Raw genomic sequence first — 21,502 nt, 5'->3', positions numbered from 1 at the left:
TTAATAATTAGGAAAGTTCTGATCCGGATATCCTCTTCAGGGGATAATGCGTTCCGCGCGCATCGTTTAATTGTCGCGCCGTCGGGTATTATGATCTACGGCCGCTAAAACTTCCGTCCTAATCTCCGGATTATCTCGCTGGCAAAAGCGTAAACACATGAAACATTGAAATACGACTGCGAAATGTGTTTTCCTTCTTTTTCTTTTCGGGTGTGTCAACTTTGTACTAATGAGATGCAAGTCCCAAACGCAAATCCCGACACTTGTTCGGAGAAGCCCCCCTTTCTTTCGTCAATCAAAAAGACGAAAACAACTGAGAAGGGTCTTAACCCGACGACAACGGGTCTTACGATTGGAATTGCAAATTACTCTTCGTTCCACAAGATAACTTTCATTAATTTTTCAATTCACAAGATCCATTTTAATCCCAATCCCTACACAGTTGCGTTTTCACATCGTCAATCTTTATATAACAAATCTAATTCACTATTTAAAAAATGTAAGTAATTACTATTAAAAAAAAAAGACTATTTAATGAGAATGAAGTGCATTTAATCTAATAATTTTATTTGAAGTTAGCGCGCTTTACGAGTGTCCTTTAATACTCTCTCTCTCTCTTTGTCAATTTGCTGCTTTATGAATGCCCAACATTTTTCAACTCGTTTTCATTATTCTCAACGCGAGCAATTCCATTCTTCTTATCGTCCTTCCCAACTTTTATATTATATTTTACTACCTACACTCACGTCAACATTATACACTCGAAAGCATACATCCATTATATAATTCAGAACCTATTTCATACATGCACACTCTTAGTAATTTATATCATTTTTTGTTGCTTACAAAAGGAAATTAATCTCCTTTAATCATCAGAATTTTCTTCTAAAAAATTCATGTAAATCTAAATTAAGAAGTAAATTAACTTTATCACAAATTGACAATATGATTTATCATTAACGTTTATCATTTAACATTTTCATTAAAAATTTCATAAATTAATATAAAAAAGGGGAAAATTAATTTTAGAATAAATATTAATTGATTTTTCTCAAAATTTTAAATTAAATTTGAGAATAAACTTTTGCATATGATTAAATTTCAATTGAAAATGTTAATAGGAAAAGTTACATTTTCTAAACTGGAATTGTTCAATAAGATGATTATACAACATTTGCAACTAGTGAGAACTAGTAGCAGATGTGGAAACCCATATGCATAGTAATTGAAACCTATTATACTTGTAAAATGAAATAGGAATTGGCAAATTGAATTTTCGTTCCTATTGATTTTCGCGTTCTCGTTTTACTTATCTAATATTTTTTTTTATCTGTTCTTTGTTCTCAGATGGACTAGAAAAGCGCTGTAACCCTCCGCCCCCCTTATTCTTACTCTCAAGTGGTGATGGTGACTGCGATGCGTGAAGACCTCATTAGCATCACAACGCCTGGTCTGGCAGATGCGAGCCTCCACTGCAGATTCGCATCTTCCGTTCAGATTGGATCTTCTGGTGGAAATACCGGAACCGCAATTGCTGCTGCATTCCGACCATTTCGTGAACGTAGGCTCGCACGAAGGAGGCTCTTCAACTAAAAACAAAAAAAAACAAAACAAACAATAGAATTAGAATAGAGTACAGATTTAATTAAAAAAACTTTTTAATTGTTTGCAATTAATGCAGACCCGAAAATATAATTTATTGACCCCGTTATTAATACGGATGAGTGACGGATATATCCGCCTAAACCAGCGGTCGGGGAACCGGGGTAAATTACCCAAAATGGGGTAAAAATGATTTTTTTTTGGGTAATAGGGAAATTTTTCTAATTTCATCTTACCAAACTCAGAGAGCGGTTCTCTGACTACTTTTCAGATCTTGATGTACAAACTGTGAATTGGGTTGTAGATCCTTTTAAATGTAAAATTACTAACATACCAGAAGAACCTCCAGGTTTGGCAGAGGCAATTCTTGAACTTTCATCCAATACTGTATTCAATTTGAAACCAAAGCAAATCTGTCGTCTTTTTGGTTGTCAAAGGCTGCAAAGGCTTTCAAAATTGCAGATGAGAAGATGGTAAAAAAAATTGCTGCCATTTGCAACAACCTACTTTTGTGAACAAGGCTTTTCCACTCTAATGAACATAAAAACGAAAAACAGAAATCGATTAAACGCTGAAGACTGTATTCAAATTACTCTTACATCAAAAAGTCCCAATTTTAAAGTAATTATATCACACATGAAGCAACTTCATTTTTCCAAAACCTGAAGGGTGAAAGTTTCAAGTAATTTTTGTTTATTCCAATTTAAGAATTTTATTTTGTTTGTCTATTACTATTTGTTACTATTTTCATGTAACTTTTTTTTTATAAATATGTAAATGCAAATTAATTCAATAAATAATGTTTATTTAAAATTTACATTGATTGTTTAATGAATTCAGAATGGGGGGGGGTAATATCGACTTACGCAATAATATTTTGGGGTAATGATTAAAAAAGTTTTTTTTTAAGCAAAATTTCATTTGAATCATTGAATTATAATGTTTTGAAGCTTACTATTTGAATTATTGTTTTAACCCTTTGCGAATATATCCGCCCTACGCTTTATACAAAATACTTTGTTTGTGCATAAATACATACAAATGTTTTATGAATATATTTATAGTAATTAGTCAATTAGACCATATAAATTGTTTGATTTTTTTTCTTGTAATTTATGTTGAGATGTGTCTTGAAAATTTGTCATGTAAAAACTATTGATAATTCATTACTGTTACATAAATCGTCATTGACAAGTAATGATTTGAAGCTTCTAGGCTTATACGAAATATTCACGTAATAAACCTACCTAGTCAGGATTCAATCAAATCCGGAATCACGTTGTATGTTGTGCAGACGCAGCTGTTTGATGGAAATGAGCGAGCGTTAAACAAAGTTTCCGCATTTTCCGGATGCAAATGGTTTTCCATTTCCGCGCCGCATCGGAAATACGCGGAACGCGATTTCGCGTCCAATCACGCTTTTCAGTTTTCCGTTAATGAGATTTCGTTCGTTCGCGCGCGCGATTTCGAATTACGTACCCGAAACATTAATTTCATTGTCGCCGCAGGATAATAACGTGCACGTGCACGAAAAATGATTAATCAACTGCATCCTGCTGCAATCATGCAAATTTTAATATCCCTCCGAGGATCCAGAATTCGCGATCCTGCAACTAAACCCAACGACGTGTTTCATTTTTATCATTGAAAATAATGATGTTCCGTAAGGGATTGCGCTGGGTTCAGGCAATTTGTAAACTTGCGTCGGATTAATGGGAAGCAGTTGAAGAGAAGATGAAATTAAAACCTTGGGATGCGTTATAGCGACAATTGCAAAGTGGTCGTTGGAGGGATGCGAGGATGGATGGATAGGGTTGTTTTTTTTTTCGTACCGGCTTGGCTGTCGCACATCCACTCCCTGCAGCATTGTCCTGGCAGCTCGACGAGCCTCGGATGCCGGCAGGATCCCTCGGGCGAGATGTGCTCCTGAGGACACAGCGAGGAACATCCGTACGTGCCGTTCTGCGGATGAGAACCACACGAAAAACATGAAATAATAATAATAGAAGAAGTAGCAAAAAAAAAAAGATACGAGGAGAAAATGAGCGGAAATAACAAGCAGAGGGAGAGTGAACAAAAAAAAATGTGAGGAAAAAATTGAAAGAGTAAGCAGAATGAAATTGCGGCTTCGATAAATAAACTGGTGGAGGTGAAAAGATAGATAGAGGCGGAGAGTGTGATAAAGAGAATGGGAGAGAGAAAGTTGAAGTGAACGTAATTTGAGGGTGGAAATTGTTTCAGGGTCTAAGTTTGCTGAACTTAATTAGCACGAAAAGTAAATATTGTTTCGAAAAGCACATCGCGTGCAAGAATCATGGGAAAGTTTTCATGGATTTCATAAAACGTGTTGCATTATGTGCGCTGAAATGGATTCTAGAAATGATTTATCTAAAAATAATAACTATAAAACTTTTACTTTTCTTTATATGTAATTATTGTTTTAGTTATCTACTGACGATTGAAAAGTTAACCTGTTACTAATTGAAGAATAACACTTCTTTATATGAAAACTACTGATGATTCGTTAAATAATATTATGGATTTTATGAATTTCTATGGATTTACACTGACTATTTTTAAAATGATGCCAATATATTCTTTGATTAGAATAAATTAGTCCGAATTTAAATCGTTTTATTCAAATTATATTAACCTAACCTAATTCATACTAAACCTATACTAAATAGTTTATCTTGTAACAATCAGGTTAATTGAGTTTAAGGTACTTTTGTTAAATTGAATTAACCTAACTTATACTAATCCAAGTTAATCTATAAAAAATAGTGCAACATGTTACAGGCTAACTTAATAATAAGTTATATTCGAATTGAACGTACTTTGTTTAAATTTAATGAGTCTAACCTAACCTATAATAATTCTAAACTAACTTTTATTGAACCTAACCAAGCTAACTTAACCTAGAATTAGGACTATTTTCTAATAGGTATGTAAATTAGTGTATATAAATAGACTATAGTGAACTATACACCTAATTAAACTTTTTAGAGCTAGTTTTTTTTATAACTTAACCTAACTTTTTCTAACATTGGAATACTTATGTAGAGATCACGAGTGTTAATAGTTCAACCTGTTACAGTCTAATCTAATATAAGTTAGATTAGGTTAATCGAATCAAATTGAACGTACTTTGTTTAAACTTAATGAATCTAATCTAACCTATAATAATCCTAAACTAACTTTTATTGAACCTAACCAAGCTAACCTAACCTAGCATTAGGACTATTTTCTAATATGTAAGTAAATTAGTATATAAATAGACTATAGTGAACTATATACTTAATTAAACTTTTTAGAGCTAGTTTTTTTTTATAACTTAACCTAACCTTTTCTAACATTGGAATACTTATGTAGAGATCACAAGTGTTAATAGTCCAACCTGATACAGTCTAATCTAATATAAGTTAGATTAGGTTAATCGAATCGAATTGAACGTACTTTGTTTAAATTTAATGAATATAACATAACCTATAATAATTCTAAACTAACTTTTATTGAACCTAACCAAGCTAACCTAACCTAGACTATTTTCCAATATGTATGTAAATTAGTGTATATAAATTGACTATATTGAACTATATACTTAATTAAACTTTTTAGAGCTAGTTTTTTTATAACTTAACCTAACTTTTTCTAACATTGGAATACTTATGTAGAGATCACAAGTGTTAATAGTCCAACCTGATATAAGTTAGATTAGGTTAATCGAATCGAATTGACCGTACTTTGATTAAATTGAATGAATCTAACCTAACCTATAATAAAAATAAACTAACTTTTATTGAACCTAACCAAGCTAACCTAACCTAGCATTAAGACTATTTTCCAATATGTATGTAAATTAGTGTATATAAATTGACTATAATGAACTATATACTTAATTAAACTTTTTAGAGCTAGGTTTTTTATAACTTAACCTAACTTTTTCTAACATTGAAATACTTATGTATAGATCACGAGTGTTAATAGTTCAACCTGTTACAGTCTAACCTAATATAAGTTAGATTAGGTTAATCGAATTGAATTGAACGTACTTTGTTTAAACTTAATGAATCTAACCTAACATATAATAAAAATAAACTAACGTTTATTGATCTTAACCAAGCTAACCTAACCTAGCATTAGGACTATTTTCTAATATGTATATAAATAGACTATAGTAAACTATATACTTAATTATACTTTTTAGAGCTACTTTTTTTTAAATTTAACCTAACTCTTTCTAACATTGGAATACTTATGTAGAGATCACAAGTGTTAATAGTCCAACCTGTTACAGACTAACCTAATATAAGTTATATTAGGTTAATCGAATCGAATTGACCGTACTTTGTTTAAATTTAATGAATATAACCTAACCTATAATAATTCTAAACTAAATTTTATTAAACCTAACCAAGCGAACCTAACCTAGCATTAGGACTATTTTCTAATATGTATGTAAATTAGTGTATATAAATAGACTATAGTGAACTATACACTTAATTAAACTTTTTAGAGCTAGTTTTTTTATATCTTAATCTAACTTTTTCTAACATTGGAATACTTATGTAGAGATCACAAGTGTTAATAGTCCAACCTAATATAATTTAGATTAGGTTAATCGAATCGAATTGAACGTACTTTGTTTAAATTTAATGAATATAACCTAACCTATAATAATTCTAAACTAACTTATAACATATAATAAAAATCAACTAACATTTATTGACCTTAACCAAGCTAACCTAACGTAGAATTAGGACTATTTTTGACATTTTTTAGTATTTGGAGCTTATGTATAAATCACGAGTGTTAATAGTTCAGCCTGTTACAGTCTAACCTAATATAAGTTAGAAAAGGTTAATCGAATCAAATTGAACGTACTTTGTTTAAACTTAATGAATCTAACCTAACCTATAATAATACTAAAGTAACTTTTATTAAACCTAACCAAGTTAACCTAACCTAGAATTAGGACTATTTTCTAATACGTATGTAAATTAGTGTATATAAATAGACTATAGTGAATTATATACTTAATTAAACTTTTTAGAACTAGTTTTTATATAACTTAACCTAACTTTTTCTAACATTGGAATAATTCTAACCTATTCTAACCTATCTAATGTAACTTAAGGACTACCGTGAGATAATTATTATCTTTTCTAACCTATCGTAACCTGACTTCAGTTCTAATAAAACCATTATTATTTAATCTAACCTAACCTATCCTAACCATATATACAAATGTATAACAATAGACATGTTTATATGACATGTCTGGGAATGTAGTAGACAATACAGTGACGGACGGACGTACGGGATGAATGGATGAATATCGTTTGTTCTGGTGCAAAATTCCAATTCCACTGACCTGACATGCACATTGTGTACGGCAGTCTGGGGAGAAGGTCTCACCGTGACGGTAAGTTTTGTTGTACACCACGCAGGGGACTCCGCTGGTATCAGCTGAAATCAAATATTCATGTCTCATTACATTTTAAAACGAGATATTATGAAGTCCCGACGTGCAGCAGAAACGGCGCGGCGGTTCCAGCATACACACAAAAAAAACTACTTCCCTGCAACTGACTGCAAACTCAAATTTTCAGCTGCACCACGTCTACAACATCATTACTCTTTTTTTCCTACTTTCCACGCTCACAATACGCCGAAATCTCCGTCTTCGAACGTTTGATTCCGTGCGAATAATATCAAACTGCAATTTGATTCTTATTTTCATGTAAAACATAACAAAAAAAAGATAGTTTAAATATTAATATTTTGAACATTACAAATTTAAAGCACAAATTGATAACATAAAGAAAAATATGAAATGTTTATAAAATGACGCAAAGTTGAGTATATCATCAATGGAAATTTCGGTGGAATTTAAAATTGGCCAAACTCGTGGGGAAAAGTTCAAACATCGTTTCTCCTTTAGTCTGGAATACGTTTCAATATTTCCTCTATATCCTCGCAGATGTACACGATGTGCATCCGAGAATAACTTTCAGTTTATTAATATATAATGTATGCGTTGGTAAAAAGTTGGTAACGGATATTAAACTTTCACGTTGCATACTTTCATGAAAGCCTACAGATCCGACCTCCGCGCATAAATATCCAAAAAAATAAAATATTACGAGCGGAATTTCAATAGATCCGAATTTCATATTCGCAACTGTACAACAGAAGAAGAAAAAAAAAATAATAAACGTAATAGTAAAGAATTCAGAAAACAATGCTGGCGGATAATAATAACATTATTATTTTATTATGCCAAAGCAGAAAATGGAAACAAAGTAAAACAAAAATTGCATGCATTATTGAACGCGCGCTGCAAAACCGCTGAATTTTTTTTTTGAACAAATAATCCTGGAAATAAAGCAAAAAACGAACGAAACATGTAAATAATTTGATGCGAAATCGCGGATTAATCAAAACTACGGTAAATATTTTTTTTTCGCATTCTTGTTTTCGGTTCTTTTGAAGACGTGTTAAATTGTTTTTTTTATTAGCGCGTGAAGTTGTTGGATGATGCTGGTTGGGCTCCGGTTTTGCAGATTGAATTAAATAAGGATTTCTATTCGTGAGTGGTTTACAGCTTTGATAAATGTTCAGTTAAGGACTTTTTAATGCATCCAGATTGCATCTGCGTCGCGGAACGAACTGCCATTTAGCAACGCAGAACTCGGTCTAAACTAAATAAACCACTTCTGCTTGTATTTCAGTAATATATAGGGTGGTTTCCATTATCGTTTAACCGGTTTTACCTGCCAATATGATTAACAAACTTACCAGTAAATTTTGAGAAGAAATACCAGTAATTTCTTTATTTTTTTTTTAATTGAAACTAATGTTATTATTAATTTTCTATCTTTTAATTAATTGTGTTTTTTATTAAGTCTATTTTGTTAATGTATCAATTTTGTTTTCAAACTTAATAGTTAATGCGCACCACATTTTCAATTAACTAAATTATAGATAATTTCCCGGTTTTTATTAAAAATTTGGATGCTCTAGCAATAACTTTGTCATCAAATAAAAACCACATGAAGAAAATCTTAGTTGGAAATGTGCCAAGCACACGAATTATAAAGACATTAAGGTATGTAAGAATGCTTTTTGCGAACATCTGTTATCATTTTCTGAGCCGATAAGCAATAATAATATTTGTAACTTTTCGATTTCTCGCCCTTGACTGAAGCGATAAGGGTTGCTGGTTTCGGCAATCTTTACGTTCCGCGCAATTTCTCGCGAATGATATTCGAAGAAGGTTTTTTTTTAAATATCCCGCCCGAAATTTCCTTATCAAAAGAGGCGGCGTTGCGTTACGCTGCGCGAATTATTATTATTATTTCTGCAGCGATTTGTATCTATAAAAGCGGAGGAAATGAAGCAGAAGATGGGAGAAGGAGTGAAGTGCACCTGGAGAGAAAGAGATGTAAACTCTGTTAAATGTTAAATATCCATCGAGCAATGGTAATAACCCCTCTTTTTTATATAACTATATATTTACAACTACAACTTGATTACACTCTGTAATGAAAGACTTAATTATAAAGTTAGCAACATCTTGAGGAACTCACGTTTAATTAACTGTTTCATGAAGGTAACGCTTCTTTTATGATAACTTGCTTTAATAGTAATAAGGATAAATATGTAAAAAAAAATCTCTTGATTAAAATAAGAAACAAATTTGCAGATATATTAATATTTTCTAAATATAATTAAAAAATACTTCAATATTTTGATGAAATTTTAAATAAAAATTGGTATAATTTCAATTATAATTATACCTGAAATAAGTACGTGGATACTTGATTATGCGTGTTTCGTTTCGAAACAGTTGCCTGTTTCTTTTTGTTTCTCGTTTCTTTGACAACGCGTGCATGAACGACGGTTTGCATACCGCCTCTCCATGCAAATGTGTTGCGTGATTGGGGAATTCGCGTGACACGCAACGATTCCCCTCGTCGGTCGTTCTGTAATGTGCTACAAACTGCCACTCGTGTGCGAGTGTTTATGTGTGTTTGTGTGAAACTGTGGTAAATATTTATAGGCGCCACACGCAAATTGCTCGGTTTAAATTTGGCCGCCGTCGGCAAAAGTAATTACCGGTACCTGTGTAATTGCGAGAGACGCCCTCTTCTCAGCGCGATTCTCGACTGATGTTGTTGCTACTGCATTCGCCGACGCCGCAGCAGCTAAGAAAATTTATGGACTTCGCGAGGAGGCATACCTCATGTATACTAATACCGAATTGATGACAGCTTTATGCTTCGTGAAATATTAGGTATTCCGTCTACGAAATTTCACACAGAAACATTATTATATATACATATAAATATATATACTAAGTTAGAGTAATTGCTGCTTGTTTATAAATAAGTTAATACAATTTGTGAAATACATTTTTGTTATACATTTAGTTGATTAACGGTATTTTTAATACAATTCTTTAACGTTTTCATAAATCAATGAAATGGTGAATGATTTTTGAAAAAAAAAATATAAAAAATTGTCTCAAAACTATAAAAATAATTATGATACGATTTTAAAGACACTAAAGATTCTTCAATAAAAAGAAATGATCTAAATTTTATTAGATTTTTAAACGTTTTCATTAATCAATCAATAGAAAATGAATTCGATTATTAAGGAAAGAAAGTCAAAATAGATTTTTAACAATGTCTTTAAAAAAATATAGAAAAATTGTATAAATAAAATTAATAAAAGAAAAGTATTCGAGTATCAAGGAATGATACAATTTTGAATCAATTTTTCTATATTTTTATTAATCAATTAAGACAAATGCAGTAAATTTTTCAATAAACATACATTTTTTTTGGAAAGTATGAAAATATGTAAATAAAATATAAAAAATACAAAAAAAATATGAAATTTTACATGTTTGAAAAAACTAAAAATTAACTAAAAGTAAGTATGAATCATTTGTCCGAAATATTGGGGGAAAAAAATGAATGAATGTGCACGTACATGATTGATTGTAATTTAAAATTGACAAGGCGAAAGAGCAACGCGAATTATTTCCATTCGCAGGTAAATAACAGGAAAAAAAAATGAAACACGTAAAATCCCGTTCGATTTTCCGAGCATTGCACAATTGGACGAATCGCAAATGGGTTTTCGTATTCGATTGGAAAGCGGAAAAATTCCATAATTATTGGAAGTAGAAAGATTTTCAAATAACTACACAATATGAAAATAATTGTTAATAATTTTGTTGATATTTTCTCTTCTTTGATTATTGTTATATTGTTATATTGTTATATTGTTATATGTTATATTGTTATATGTTATATGTTATATGTTATATGTTATATGTTATATTGTTATATGTTATATTGTTATATTGTTATATCGATCAAATTACATTATAACCTTTTTTATCAATATATTGTTATATTGTTATATTGTTATATTGTTATATTGTTATATTGTTATATTGTTATATTGTTATATTGTTATATTATTATATTGTTATATTGTTATATTGTTATATTGTTATATTGTTTATTGTTATATTGTTATATTGTTATATTGTTATATTGTTATATTGTTATATTGTTATATTGTTATATTGTTATATTGTTATATTGTTATATTGTTATATTGTTAAAATTACCCGATGTATTTTTTTGTTATATTGTTATATTGTTATATTGTTATATTGTTATATTGTTATATTGTTATCAATTGTTTCAAATTAAACCCCGGCGCGTCCACCAATTCAAATAAAAAAAATTGTCTGTCAATTTGTCAATGGTTTTTATTTATCGATTTATTATTTATATTTATAGAAATATAAAATTCATAAGTAAATCAATTTATTTGAAACAGCAAATACTACGGATGGGTCAGATTGACCCACTTAACACTTGTTTTATTCGCACTCTATTGTAACTTAATTGTTGGGGTTTACCTTATTGTTATTCCAGTATTTTGTAGTGCATTAGGATCAAAGTAGTTGCGACGAAATGTACGTTATTCTATTGTGTTTTTCAGGTCAAATTGACCCGTCTGAAATGCAAATTCAAATGCCTACTGAAACACAACCCACAATCCAAAAGAAAGAGGTCTTGTTTTTGTCCTAACAAAGAGCGACAAGAAAACAGCAACATTCACAATAAAAAAAGACACTTATCAATTGTTATCAAATTAACCCCCGGCGCGTCCACCAATTCAAATAAAAAACATTGTCTGTTAATTTGTCAATGGTTTCAATTTATCGATTTATTATTTATATTTATAGAAATATAAAATTCATAAGTAAACCAATTTATTTGAAACCGCAAATACTACGGATGGGTCAAATTGACCCACCTAACACTTGTTTTTCTATTATAACTTAATTATCGAGGTTTACTTTATTGTTATTCCAGTATTTTCTAGTGCATTAGGATCAAAGTAGTTGCGACGAAATGTACGTTATTCTATTGTGTTTTTCAGGTCAAATTGACCCGTCTGAAATGCAAATTCAAATGCCTACGGAAACACAACCCACAATCCAAAAGAAAGAGGTCTTGTTTTTATCCAAACAAAGAGCGACAATAAAACAGCAACATTTTGTGACATATACAAAAGACAATTTTTTTCTATTTGCTCGAAAAAGAGTGCACAAACTATTTTGAGCAATTAAATCAGTTTTAAATGATGTTAAATTCATTAAATAATTAGAGTTAATGTATGTTTCTTGTAAAAATTAATAATTTGTTCGATTTTTTTAATATTTAATAAACGGGTCATTTTGACCCATATGTAGTTTCCATATGTAGTTTCATTGCTCGAAATTCATTATACTTATGAAAATAACTGTTTTAGAGATACCAAACATGAAATAATATATAACTTGCAGTTATTAAGTATGGAAATTTTGGTAAAAAAATCTGTTTTATACAGTTTATGATAAACGAGAGTTCGTCTTGGCAATGCCCAATGCGAGATAATCGCCTGATGAGGTTGTATTGTTCGCTGCGGGTATTCGTTAATTGGAATGGAAATTGAAGGACGCGACGGCATTAAGGGATGTTCATAACTCAATTAGAAAGTGCGGCCGAAGAGATAATACTAGGGGAGGGATGTATCTGAATATATTCTCTCGACTCAAGATAAAGAGTCCCATCAAAGTTTAAACAATGGATACGGCGATTGCAGATTACCATCGCGTAATTGGGAACATCTTCTATAAAAAAAAATCCCTTTTATAAATTCTCACTTTCTTTTTTCTTTCTATCCCCTTTTTTCCTTTCTGGCATCGTCGGAGGGGACTAAAATTCTTTATGCAAATTCGACCTTCAATCTAAAAGTTATCCCGCTCATTTAAAACTTCTTCGCACCTCGCATGCAAAGATCTGCAGATAGAAAGAAAAGAAAAACAGAAATAAATCCCGAACGTAATCGATTCGCCTTCTCTCATCTACGTTTTGTTTTTTTTTGTTTATTTTGTTTTCTATACGTCTCTTTAACAAACCCGCCGTGCCCTTCGTTCCAGGAATTGATGAACGACGAAATAATTACGCAACAAAGGTAGGGTCGGTTCTGGCTTCGTTCCAGCAGCGCGAATTAAGATCGATACGCGCGCAAATTTTGACCAATCCCCTTCTCCCCGTCTCATCTTCATCAACTTCCCAAAGTAATACAAGAAACAATACAATTATAACTTTTCGTAAATACCCTTTGTTTCTTTTTTTTCTCTCTCCTAAAGACCGCTTTATCACTTGAAGATGGAAAACTTTGTGAATTCAAGTTGCAATCTTCATAAAAATAACTTAACTAAGTATAAAGTATCTCACTTTAAGAAATAGTTACGCGTTGACCTATAAAAACTTTTTCTCATTCATTAATTATTAAAAGATTCTGAAATTGACACGTTGAAAGTTCAATTAAAATCTACACATTTACATTATTTTCATTCGTAGAAAGTTTTGTCATTGAAAATTTTAATTAAATATTAGAAATAAACACAAAACTATAATGAATTTAGACAAAAATCCAAAGATTAAAACATTATTAAAATAAATATACAAAATCAAGTATAGTGTAAAATTTACAAATTATTCCATTTGCAATTAAAAATGCAGGTGTTTAACTAAAACACAGGTGTATGATATTATTGTTTTCCTATCTTTGCAGCTGCAAAAGTTTATCTTTTTTTTTTCAATTAAAACTGAAGCAAAACTAATTGTAATTTAATAACAATAAAATTTAATTATTAATTGAATAAAATAATAATGGAAATATGAAGTAAAGTGAATATTAATTTACACTTATTATTAAGTAATGTGCTAATTAAAAATATAACAATTTCTACTTTTAAAAAAATAAATGTACACGGCTCATGCGCAATTCCAGAAAGACACAATCGTAATTATGTAATACTTTTTTACTTTAAAACTATTATTTATAATTTGGGCAGAAAGATTAATTCTTTTAATATGTATAAATTAAGATTTCTTTTTTTTTCATACAATTTCTTAATATTATATAAATTTTAATGCAACAAAAAATTGGGATACATTTGAAAATAGTTTCAAATTTCATAATTAACTTGTTAATACGAATTTATCAATAAAATGTGAGTATTTCAACAAGTAAATTTACTGGACGAGTAAGCAATTTAGAAAATGCATATTGCTAGTATATAACATTTGTAATTTACTATTTGATAATTACTATTTTGTAAAAAATATGTTTTGAAATAATACGGGTTTTCTTTTTAAATAAATTAATTACAAATTGCACTAATTTTCAATCGCACCTGCAAATGACTCATCGTTACGTTTTAGTACCGCTGAAAGATATCGCGACGAAGTCAGTCGCGTTTTCGTAACCATATAAGGATTTGTTTATTGCTCACAGCTGCAGCTTCGTCATTCCGATTCGCTCCGATTTGAGCATTCGTGTTTTCTTAAACAATAAAGGCAACAACGTACGATTAATAACAATTAGTATAGCGCGCGCAGCCACCGCTGATGCATCGCGTTTCGTGTCCAAATAAGAATTGTTTTTAGTGTTTGCAGCTGTTTCGTCGTGACGTAGATGATGCGATTTCCTAAGGTAATTAAATAAAACAATTTCCTATTTGTTATATTTTTTTAAATGAGATAGTAATAACAAAAATAATTCAATCAAATTGCTATAGTATTTTTCAGAAACCTATCGTTTTTCTCAAAAATCAATCTTCCATGTAAATTGGGGGGGTGGCTGATAATTTTATTTTGATTGAAATCTATTTTGTCGCGCAATTATTATATAATCATTATAGTATTTGATTGAAATATTGATTTAGTATAAATTTAAGCAAACATTTGTAATAATCATAATAAACATAATATCTGAAATTAAAAAGCAATTCACTAAATATTTATTAAATGGATAATTTGAATTGAAAAATTTGTATTAAATAATAGAAATAAACAAGTACAAAAATAACAAAAAATAAATAGTGAATTTGGAAGAAGTAGTAAATTCAAAGATTATCAAAATAAAATATATATTTTTTATTACATAGACAAATATTTTTATATGTTATTTTTGAACTTTCTTAGATAATAAATACTTAAAATTATAGAAAACGTACACTCTTTCATAATTATTCTATTTGTGTTCTTTATGTTTTGTTTAAATGTTTCGCAGGTGTTCAATTAAAACGCACGTGTTTCTTATCTATTGTATTTTGCGAAGTTGTTTGATTTCATTGTTTTCTTATATTTTCATCTGCAGGTGTTCAATTAAAACGCACGTGTTCCGTATGCCAAAAAACAATGTTTAATAATTGTGCAAATACAACGGAAATTAGTATTACGTTAATTATGAATCAATTCTATTAATATTTAAAAATTAAGATTTCTTTTTTAATACTATAAAAATTTCATTGCAAAATAAAATAAGGAAACACTGAAAAAGTTAGATTGTCGAAAACAGTTTCAAATTTTAAATAGCTTCTATGCACGTATTATAATAATTAAGAATGCAAAGTGCAAAATGTAAATTATTGCGTTAATGCGTATTTAGCAAATGCTTATATCGACAAAGTGCGAGTATTTCAATAAGTAAATTTACTTCACTCTTTACTTCACAAATAAGCACTTTAGAAAATGTATATTACTATTATAAAACTTTTGTAATTTACTATTTGAAAATTGCTATTTTGTAAAAAATATGTTTTCTAATTAAATTTTTCTTCTTAAATAGATTATTTACAAATTGCACTAATTTTTGATTGATTAGTGCTCGCACCTGCAGATGACTCATCGTTACGCAGGTGTGTCGTGACGAATTGAAACGTTTTAGTACCGCTGAGAAATATCGCGACGAAGTCAGCCGCGTTTTCGTAACCATATAAGGATTTGTTTATTGCTCGCAGCTGCAGCTGTGATTCGTCATTCCGATTCGCTCCGATTTGAGCATTCGTGTTTTCTTAAACAATAAAGGCGACAACGTACGCTTAATAACAATTAGTATAGCGCGCGCAGCCACCGCTGATGCATCGCGTTTCGTGCTCAAATAAAAATTGTTTTTAGTGTTTGCAGCTGTTTCGTCGTGACGTAGATGATGCAATTTCCTAAGGTAATTAAATAAAACTATTTCTTAATTGTTATATTTCTTAAATGACAAATTAATAACAAAAGTAATTCAATCAAATTAATATAGTATTTTTCAGAAACCTATCGTTTTTTCTCAGAAACCAATATACCATATAAATTGATAATTTTATTTTGATTTAAATCTATTTTGTCGCGCAATTATTGAATAATCATTATAATATTTGATTAAATTATTGATTTAGTATAAATTTAAGCAAATATTTGTATTATACAACATAATATCTGAAATTGAAAAGCAATTCACTAAATGTTTATTAAATGGATAATTTGAATTGAAAAATTGTATTAGATAATAGAAATAAACAAGTACAAAAATAACAAAAAAAATAGTGAATTTGGAAGTAATAAATTCAAAGATTATCAAAATAAAATATATATTTTTTATTACATAGACAAATATTTTTATATGTTATTTTTTAACTTTCTTAGATAATAAATACTTATAGTTAAACGTACACTCTTTCATAATTATTCTATTTGTGTTCTTTATGTTTCGTGCAAATGTTCAATTAAAACGCAAGTGTTTCTTGTATTTTGCGAAGGAGTTCAATTAAAACGCACGTGTTTCGTATGTGTTTTGGCAATGTTTAATGATTGTGCAAATACACTGGAAATTAGTATTACGTTTATCCATTCTATTAATATTTAAAAATTGAGATTTCTTTTTTAATACTATAAAAATTTCATTGCAAAATAAAATAAGGAAACACTAAAAAAGTTAGATTGTCGAAAATAGTTTCAAATTTCAAATAGCTTCTATGCACGCATTATATAAATAGTTAAGAATACAATTTGCGAAATGTAAATTATGACGTTAATGCGTATTTAGCAAATTATTATATCAACAAAGTACGAGTATTTCATTAAGTAAATTTACTTCACACTTTACTTGACGAGTAAGCAATTTAGAAAATGCAACTTTTGTAATTTACTATTTAAATTGCTATTTTGTATATGTTTATATAATACGGTTTTTCTTCTTAAATAGATTATTTACACATTGCACTAATTTACGATTGATTAGTGCTCGCACCTGCAGATGACTCATCGTTACACAGGTGTGTCGTGACGAATATAAACGTTTTAGTACCGCTGAAAGATATCGCGACGAAGTTAGCCGCGTTTTCGTAACCATATAAGGATTTGTTTATTGCTCGCAGCTGCAGCTGTGATTCGTCACTCCGATTCGTTCCGATTTGAGCATTCGTGTTTTCTTAAACAATAAAGGCGACAACGTGGGCCTAATAACAATTAGTATAGCGCGCGCAGCCACCGCTGATGCATCGCGTCGTGTCCAAATAAGAATTGTTTACAGCTGTTTCGTCGTGACGTAGATGATACGATTTCCTAAGGTAATTAAATAAAACTATTTCCTAATTGTATATATTTCTTAAATGAAAAATTAATAACTATATTCAAACGATCGGTTCTCTTCATTTGATAAAATACTAAATGAATATAATAATTTAATTCTATAAATTTCTAACAAATAATTCAATCAAATTAATAATATGTAACCAAAATTAACAATTATTTATATTATTTTACTAATTATTATTATAATTCGTTGATAGAAGCTTTTCGGTACAAAAAAAATCAAATTACAAAATAAAAATCGCGTTTTTGTAAGGGAATAAGCCGTTTCTTTGAATAATCACTCAATTTTTATTACCTTCTAATTGAATATGCAAATATTTTAACACTTTTATTTGCACTAAATTTTATGCAATATTAAAAACTGCAAAAAAAAAAATCATGGAAAATATATTTATATACAAAATTGAATTTATATAAATAATGATGCATTAATTTAAATAATAACAAACGAATAATTATTATAATAACTAAATTTCAAATATAAAGAGAACTTTTTCATTAATAAACTGAAAACTGAAGTATTATAAAATATAAAACTTTGTGTGTACCTGGCGCATGCATTCGTTTGCGATTATAATTAACAATTTATCACATATATTATTAAATAATTCATTAATTATTCATTGATATTGACTACATCATTATACATTGTAATTAAATCTGCTAATAATAACATAAAATTAAATAATATTTTATTAGTGATATAAATAAATATATTTTATCTACCAATAATTTAAATACTGAATGTTCCAAACATAATTAGTATTTGCATTAAAAGATGTACTTTTATGAAAACAAAAAATATATTATCAAAAAATGTCTTATTAAATAAAAAATCAAATATTGCACATTCTTTACATGTTTTCGCTTTTACACAGTTTAAAAAAACTAAAATAAAATACATATGTCGAAAATATACTAATAGTCGCGGTTTTACATTCAAAAAGTTACAATTTCGATTTACACTTTTTTCTCGGGAACCTATCTACCGTGTAAATCGTTTTATTTTGATTCAAATCTATTTTTTCGCGCAATTATTATATAATCATTATAATATTCGATTCAAATTTTGATTTAGTATAAATTTAAGCAAACATTGAAAATAAATTTACTAAATGTTCAATTCAATAATAGAAATAAACAAGTACAAAAATGAACACAAAAAAATAAATAGTGAACGCAGGTGTTCATGCAGATGTTCAATTAAAGCGCAGGTGTTTCTTATCAAACGCAGGTGTTTGAATTTATTCTATTCTTATCTTTGAATCAAGAAACAATAACATTATAACATTTCGTAAATGTTACACGTTTCCCTCGTTTTACACGGTACTTTATTTACATTTTCGCTTTTACACGGTTTAAAAAAAGTAAATTAAAATAAATACGTTGAAAATAACCTATTCTATGTGTTTTTCGTATACTTTTCGATTTAGTCGCGGTTTTACATTCAAAAAGTTGCAATTCCGATATACACGTTTTTCTCAGGAACCTATCTAGCGTATAAATCGGTTTATATTAGATTCAAATCTATTTAGTAGTGCAATTATTGTATAATCATTATAATATTTGATTAAAATATTGATTTTGTATAAATTTAAGCAAACATTGAAAACCAATTCACTAAATGTTTATTAAATTCATAATTTGAATCGAAAATTTTAATTCAATAATAGAAATAAACAAGTACAAAAATGAAGATAAAAAAATAAATAAATAAACGCAGGTGTTCATGCAGATGTTCAATTAAAGCGCAGGTGTTTCTTATCAAACGCAGGTGTTTGATTTTATTCTATTTTTATCTATGCATCAAGAAACAATAACATTGCAACTTTTCATAAATACCTTTTTTTTTCCTAAACACTGCTTTACAATTAGAAGATAGAAAACTTAACAAATACAAGTTGCAATCTTCATAAAATTAACTTAATCAAGTATAAAATGTCTTACTTTAAGATATATTTCCACAGATGAAATGAGAAAAACTTTTTCTCCTTCTTAATTATTTAAAGATTCTGATTTTAATTCGTAGTAATATTTATCTTATTAATGTTTTGATATTAAGACATTCTTAAAACTTATATTTTTACATAATCAAGTATTTTTTATATATAATTTATAAAAATGAATATTTTCTCAAATAATTCGAACTTTTATGATTTTCATTCTCAATAAATTATATACAAGTTGCACTAATTTTCGATTGTTTAAAGATCGCACCTGCAAATGACTCATCGTTACGCAGGTGTGGCGTGACGAATTTAAACGTTTTAGTACCGCTGAGAGATATCGCGTCGAAGTCAGCCGCGTTTTCGTAACCATATAAGGAGTTGTTTATTGCTCGCAGCTGCAGTTGTGATTCGTTACTCCGATTCGTTCCGATTCGAGCATTCGTCTTTTCTTAACAAATAAACACAACACACAATATCAGAAATTGAAAACCAATTCACTAAATGTTTATCAAATTGATAATTATATAAAAAGTATGAAGTTTCCTAACATTACTAAAAACACTATTTAAGAAAATGCAATTTGATTAAATCTATATTAAAGGATAGGTTTATTTTGATTCAAATCTATTTTTCGCGCCATTATTGTATAATCATTATAATATTTGATTAAAATATTGATTTAGTATAAATGTAAGCAAACATTGAAAACCAATTCACTGAATGTTTATTTAATTCATAATTTGAATTGAAAATTTGAATTCAACAATAGAAATAAACAAAAATATAAATAGTGAACGCAGATGGTCAATTAAACCGCAGGTGTTTCTTATCAAACGCAGGTGTTTGATTTTATTCTATTCTTATCTTTGCATAAAGAAACAATAACATTATAACTTTTCGTAAATACTCCTTTTTTTTTTCTAAACACTGTTTTATAAATTGAAGATGGAAAACTTGGCAAATGAAAGTTGCAATCTTCTTAAAAATAAATTAACCAAGTAGTCTACTTTAAGACATATTTCCATATTCTTAATTATTTAAAGATTCTGATATTAATTCGTAGAAAGATTTATCTTAATAACGTTTTGATATTAAGACATTCTTAAAATTTATATTTTTTATTACATAATCAAGTATTTTTTATATGTAATTTCTAAATTTCTTCAATAATAAAAATTTAGAGTAAAAAAACGAACACTTTCATAAATATTCTATTTTTATTATCTCTGTTTTGTGCAGGAATTTCGCAGGTGTTCAATTAAAACGCAGATGTTTTATTTCATTATTTTCTTATATTTTCATCTGCAGGTGTTCATGCAGGTGTTCATTTAAAACGCACGTCTTTCGGCAATGTTAATGATTGTGCAAATACAACGGAAAATAGTATCACGTTTATTATGAATCCATTCTATTAATATTTATAAATTAAAATTTATTTTTTAATATTATATAAATTTCAATGCAAAATAAAATTAGGAAACCCTAAAAAAGTTATATTGTCGAAAATAGTTTCTAATTTCAAATAGCTTCTATACACGCATCATATTAATTATTAATAATATAATTTGCAAACTATAAATTATTGCGTTAATGCGTATTTAGCAAATGATTATATCGACAAAGTGCGAGTATTTCAATAAGTAAATTTACTTCACACTTTACTTCACAAGTAAACACTTCAGAAAATGTATATTGCTATTATAGAACTTTTGTTATTTACTATTTCAAAATTGCTATTAAAAAAAAAAAATTCTCAAATAATTCGGAATTTCATGATTTTCTTTTTCGATAAATTATATACAAATTGCACTAATTTTCGATTTTTTAACGCTCGCACCTGCAAATGACTTCTTAACACATAAACACAACACATAATATCATAAATTGAAAACCAATTCACTAAATGTTTATCAAATTGATAATTATATAAAGTATGAAATT

The 21,502-nt window shown here is 28.7% G+C and overlaps 1 protein-coding gene across 1 annotated transcript in view; it reads right to left on the bottom strand.

Annotated features, from left to right (window-relative positions):
* Nucleotides 1-1,392: 1,392 nt before the first annotated feature.
* LOC108562903 (protein CYR61-like) overlaps nt 1,393-21,502 on the bottom strand; it is a gene marked incomplete at its 3' end in the record, with an annotated part of 40,967 nt that continues 20,857 nt past the window's right edge. Inside the window, exons 3-5 of the mRNA XM_017921403.1 lie at nt 6,977-7,071; nt 3,435-3,564; nt 1,393-1,589 (exon numbers count right to left, since the gene is read on the bottom strand). Coding sequence (XP_017776892.1) covers nt 1,393-1,589; nt 3,435-3,564; nt 6,977-7,071 — 422 coding nt within the window. The remainder of the gene's footprint in view (nt 1,590-3,434; nt 3,565-6,976; nt 7,072-21,502) is intronic.

The sequence above is a fragment of the Nicrophorus vespilloides genome, unplaced genomic scaffold (assembly GCF_001412225.1).
Source record: "Nicrophorus vespilloides isolate i.1.1-1 unplaced genomic scaffold, Nicve_v1.0, whole genome shotgun sequence".
Classification (NCBI taxonomy): Eukaryota; Metazoa; Arthropoda; class Insecta; order Coleoptera; family Silphidae; genus Nicrophorus; species Nicrophorus vespilloides.
This window is presented reverse-complemented; position numbering and strand designations above follow the sequence as displayed.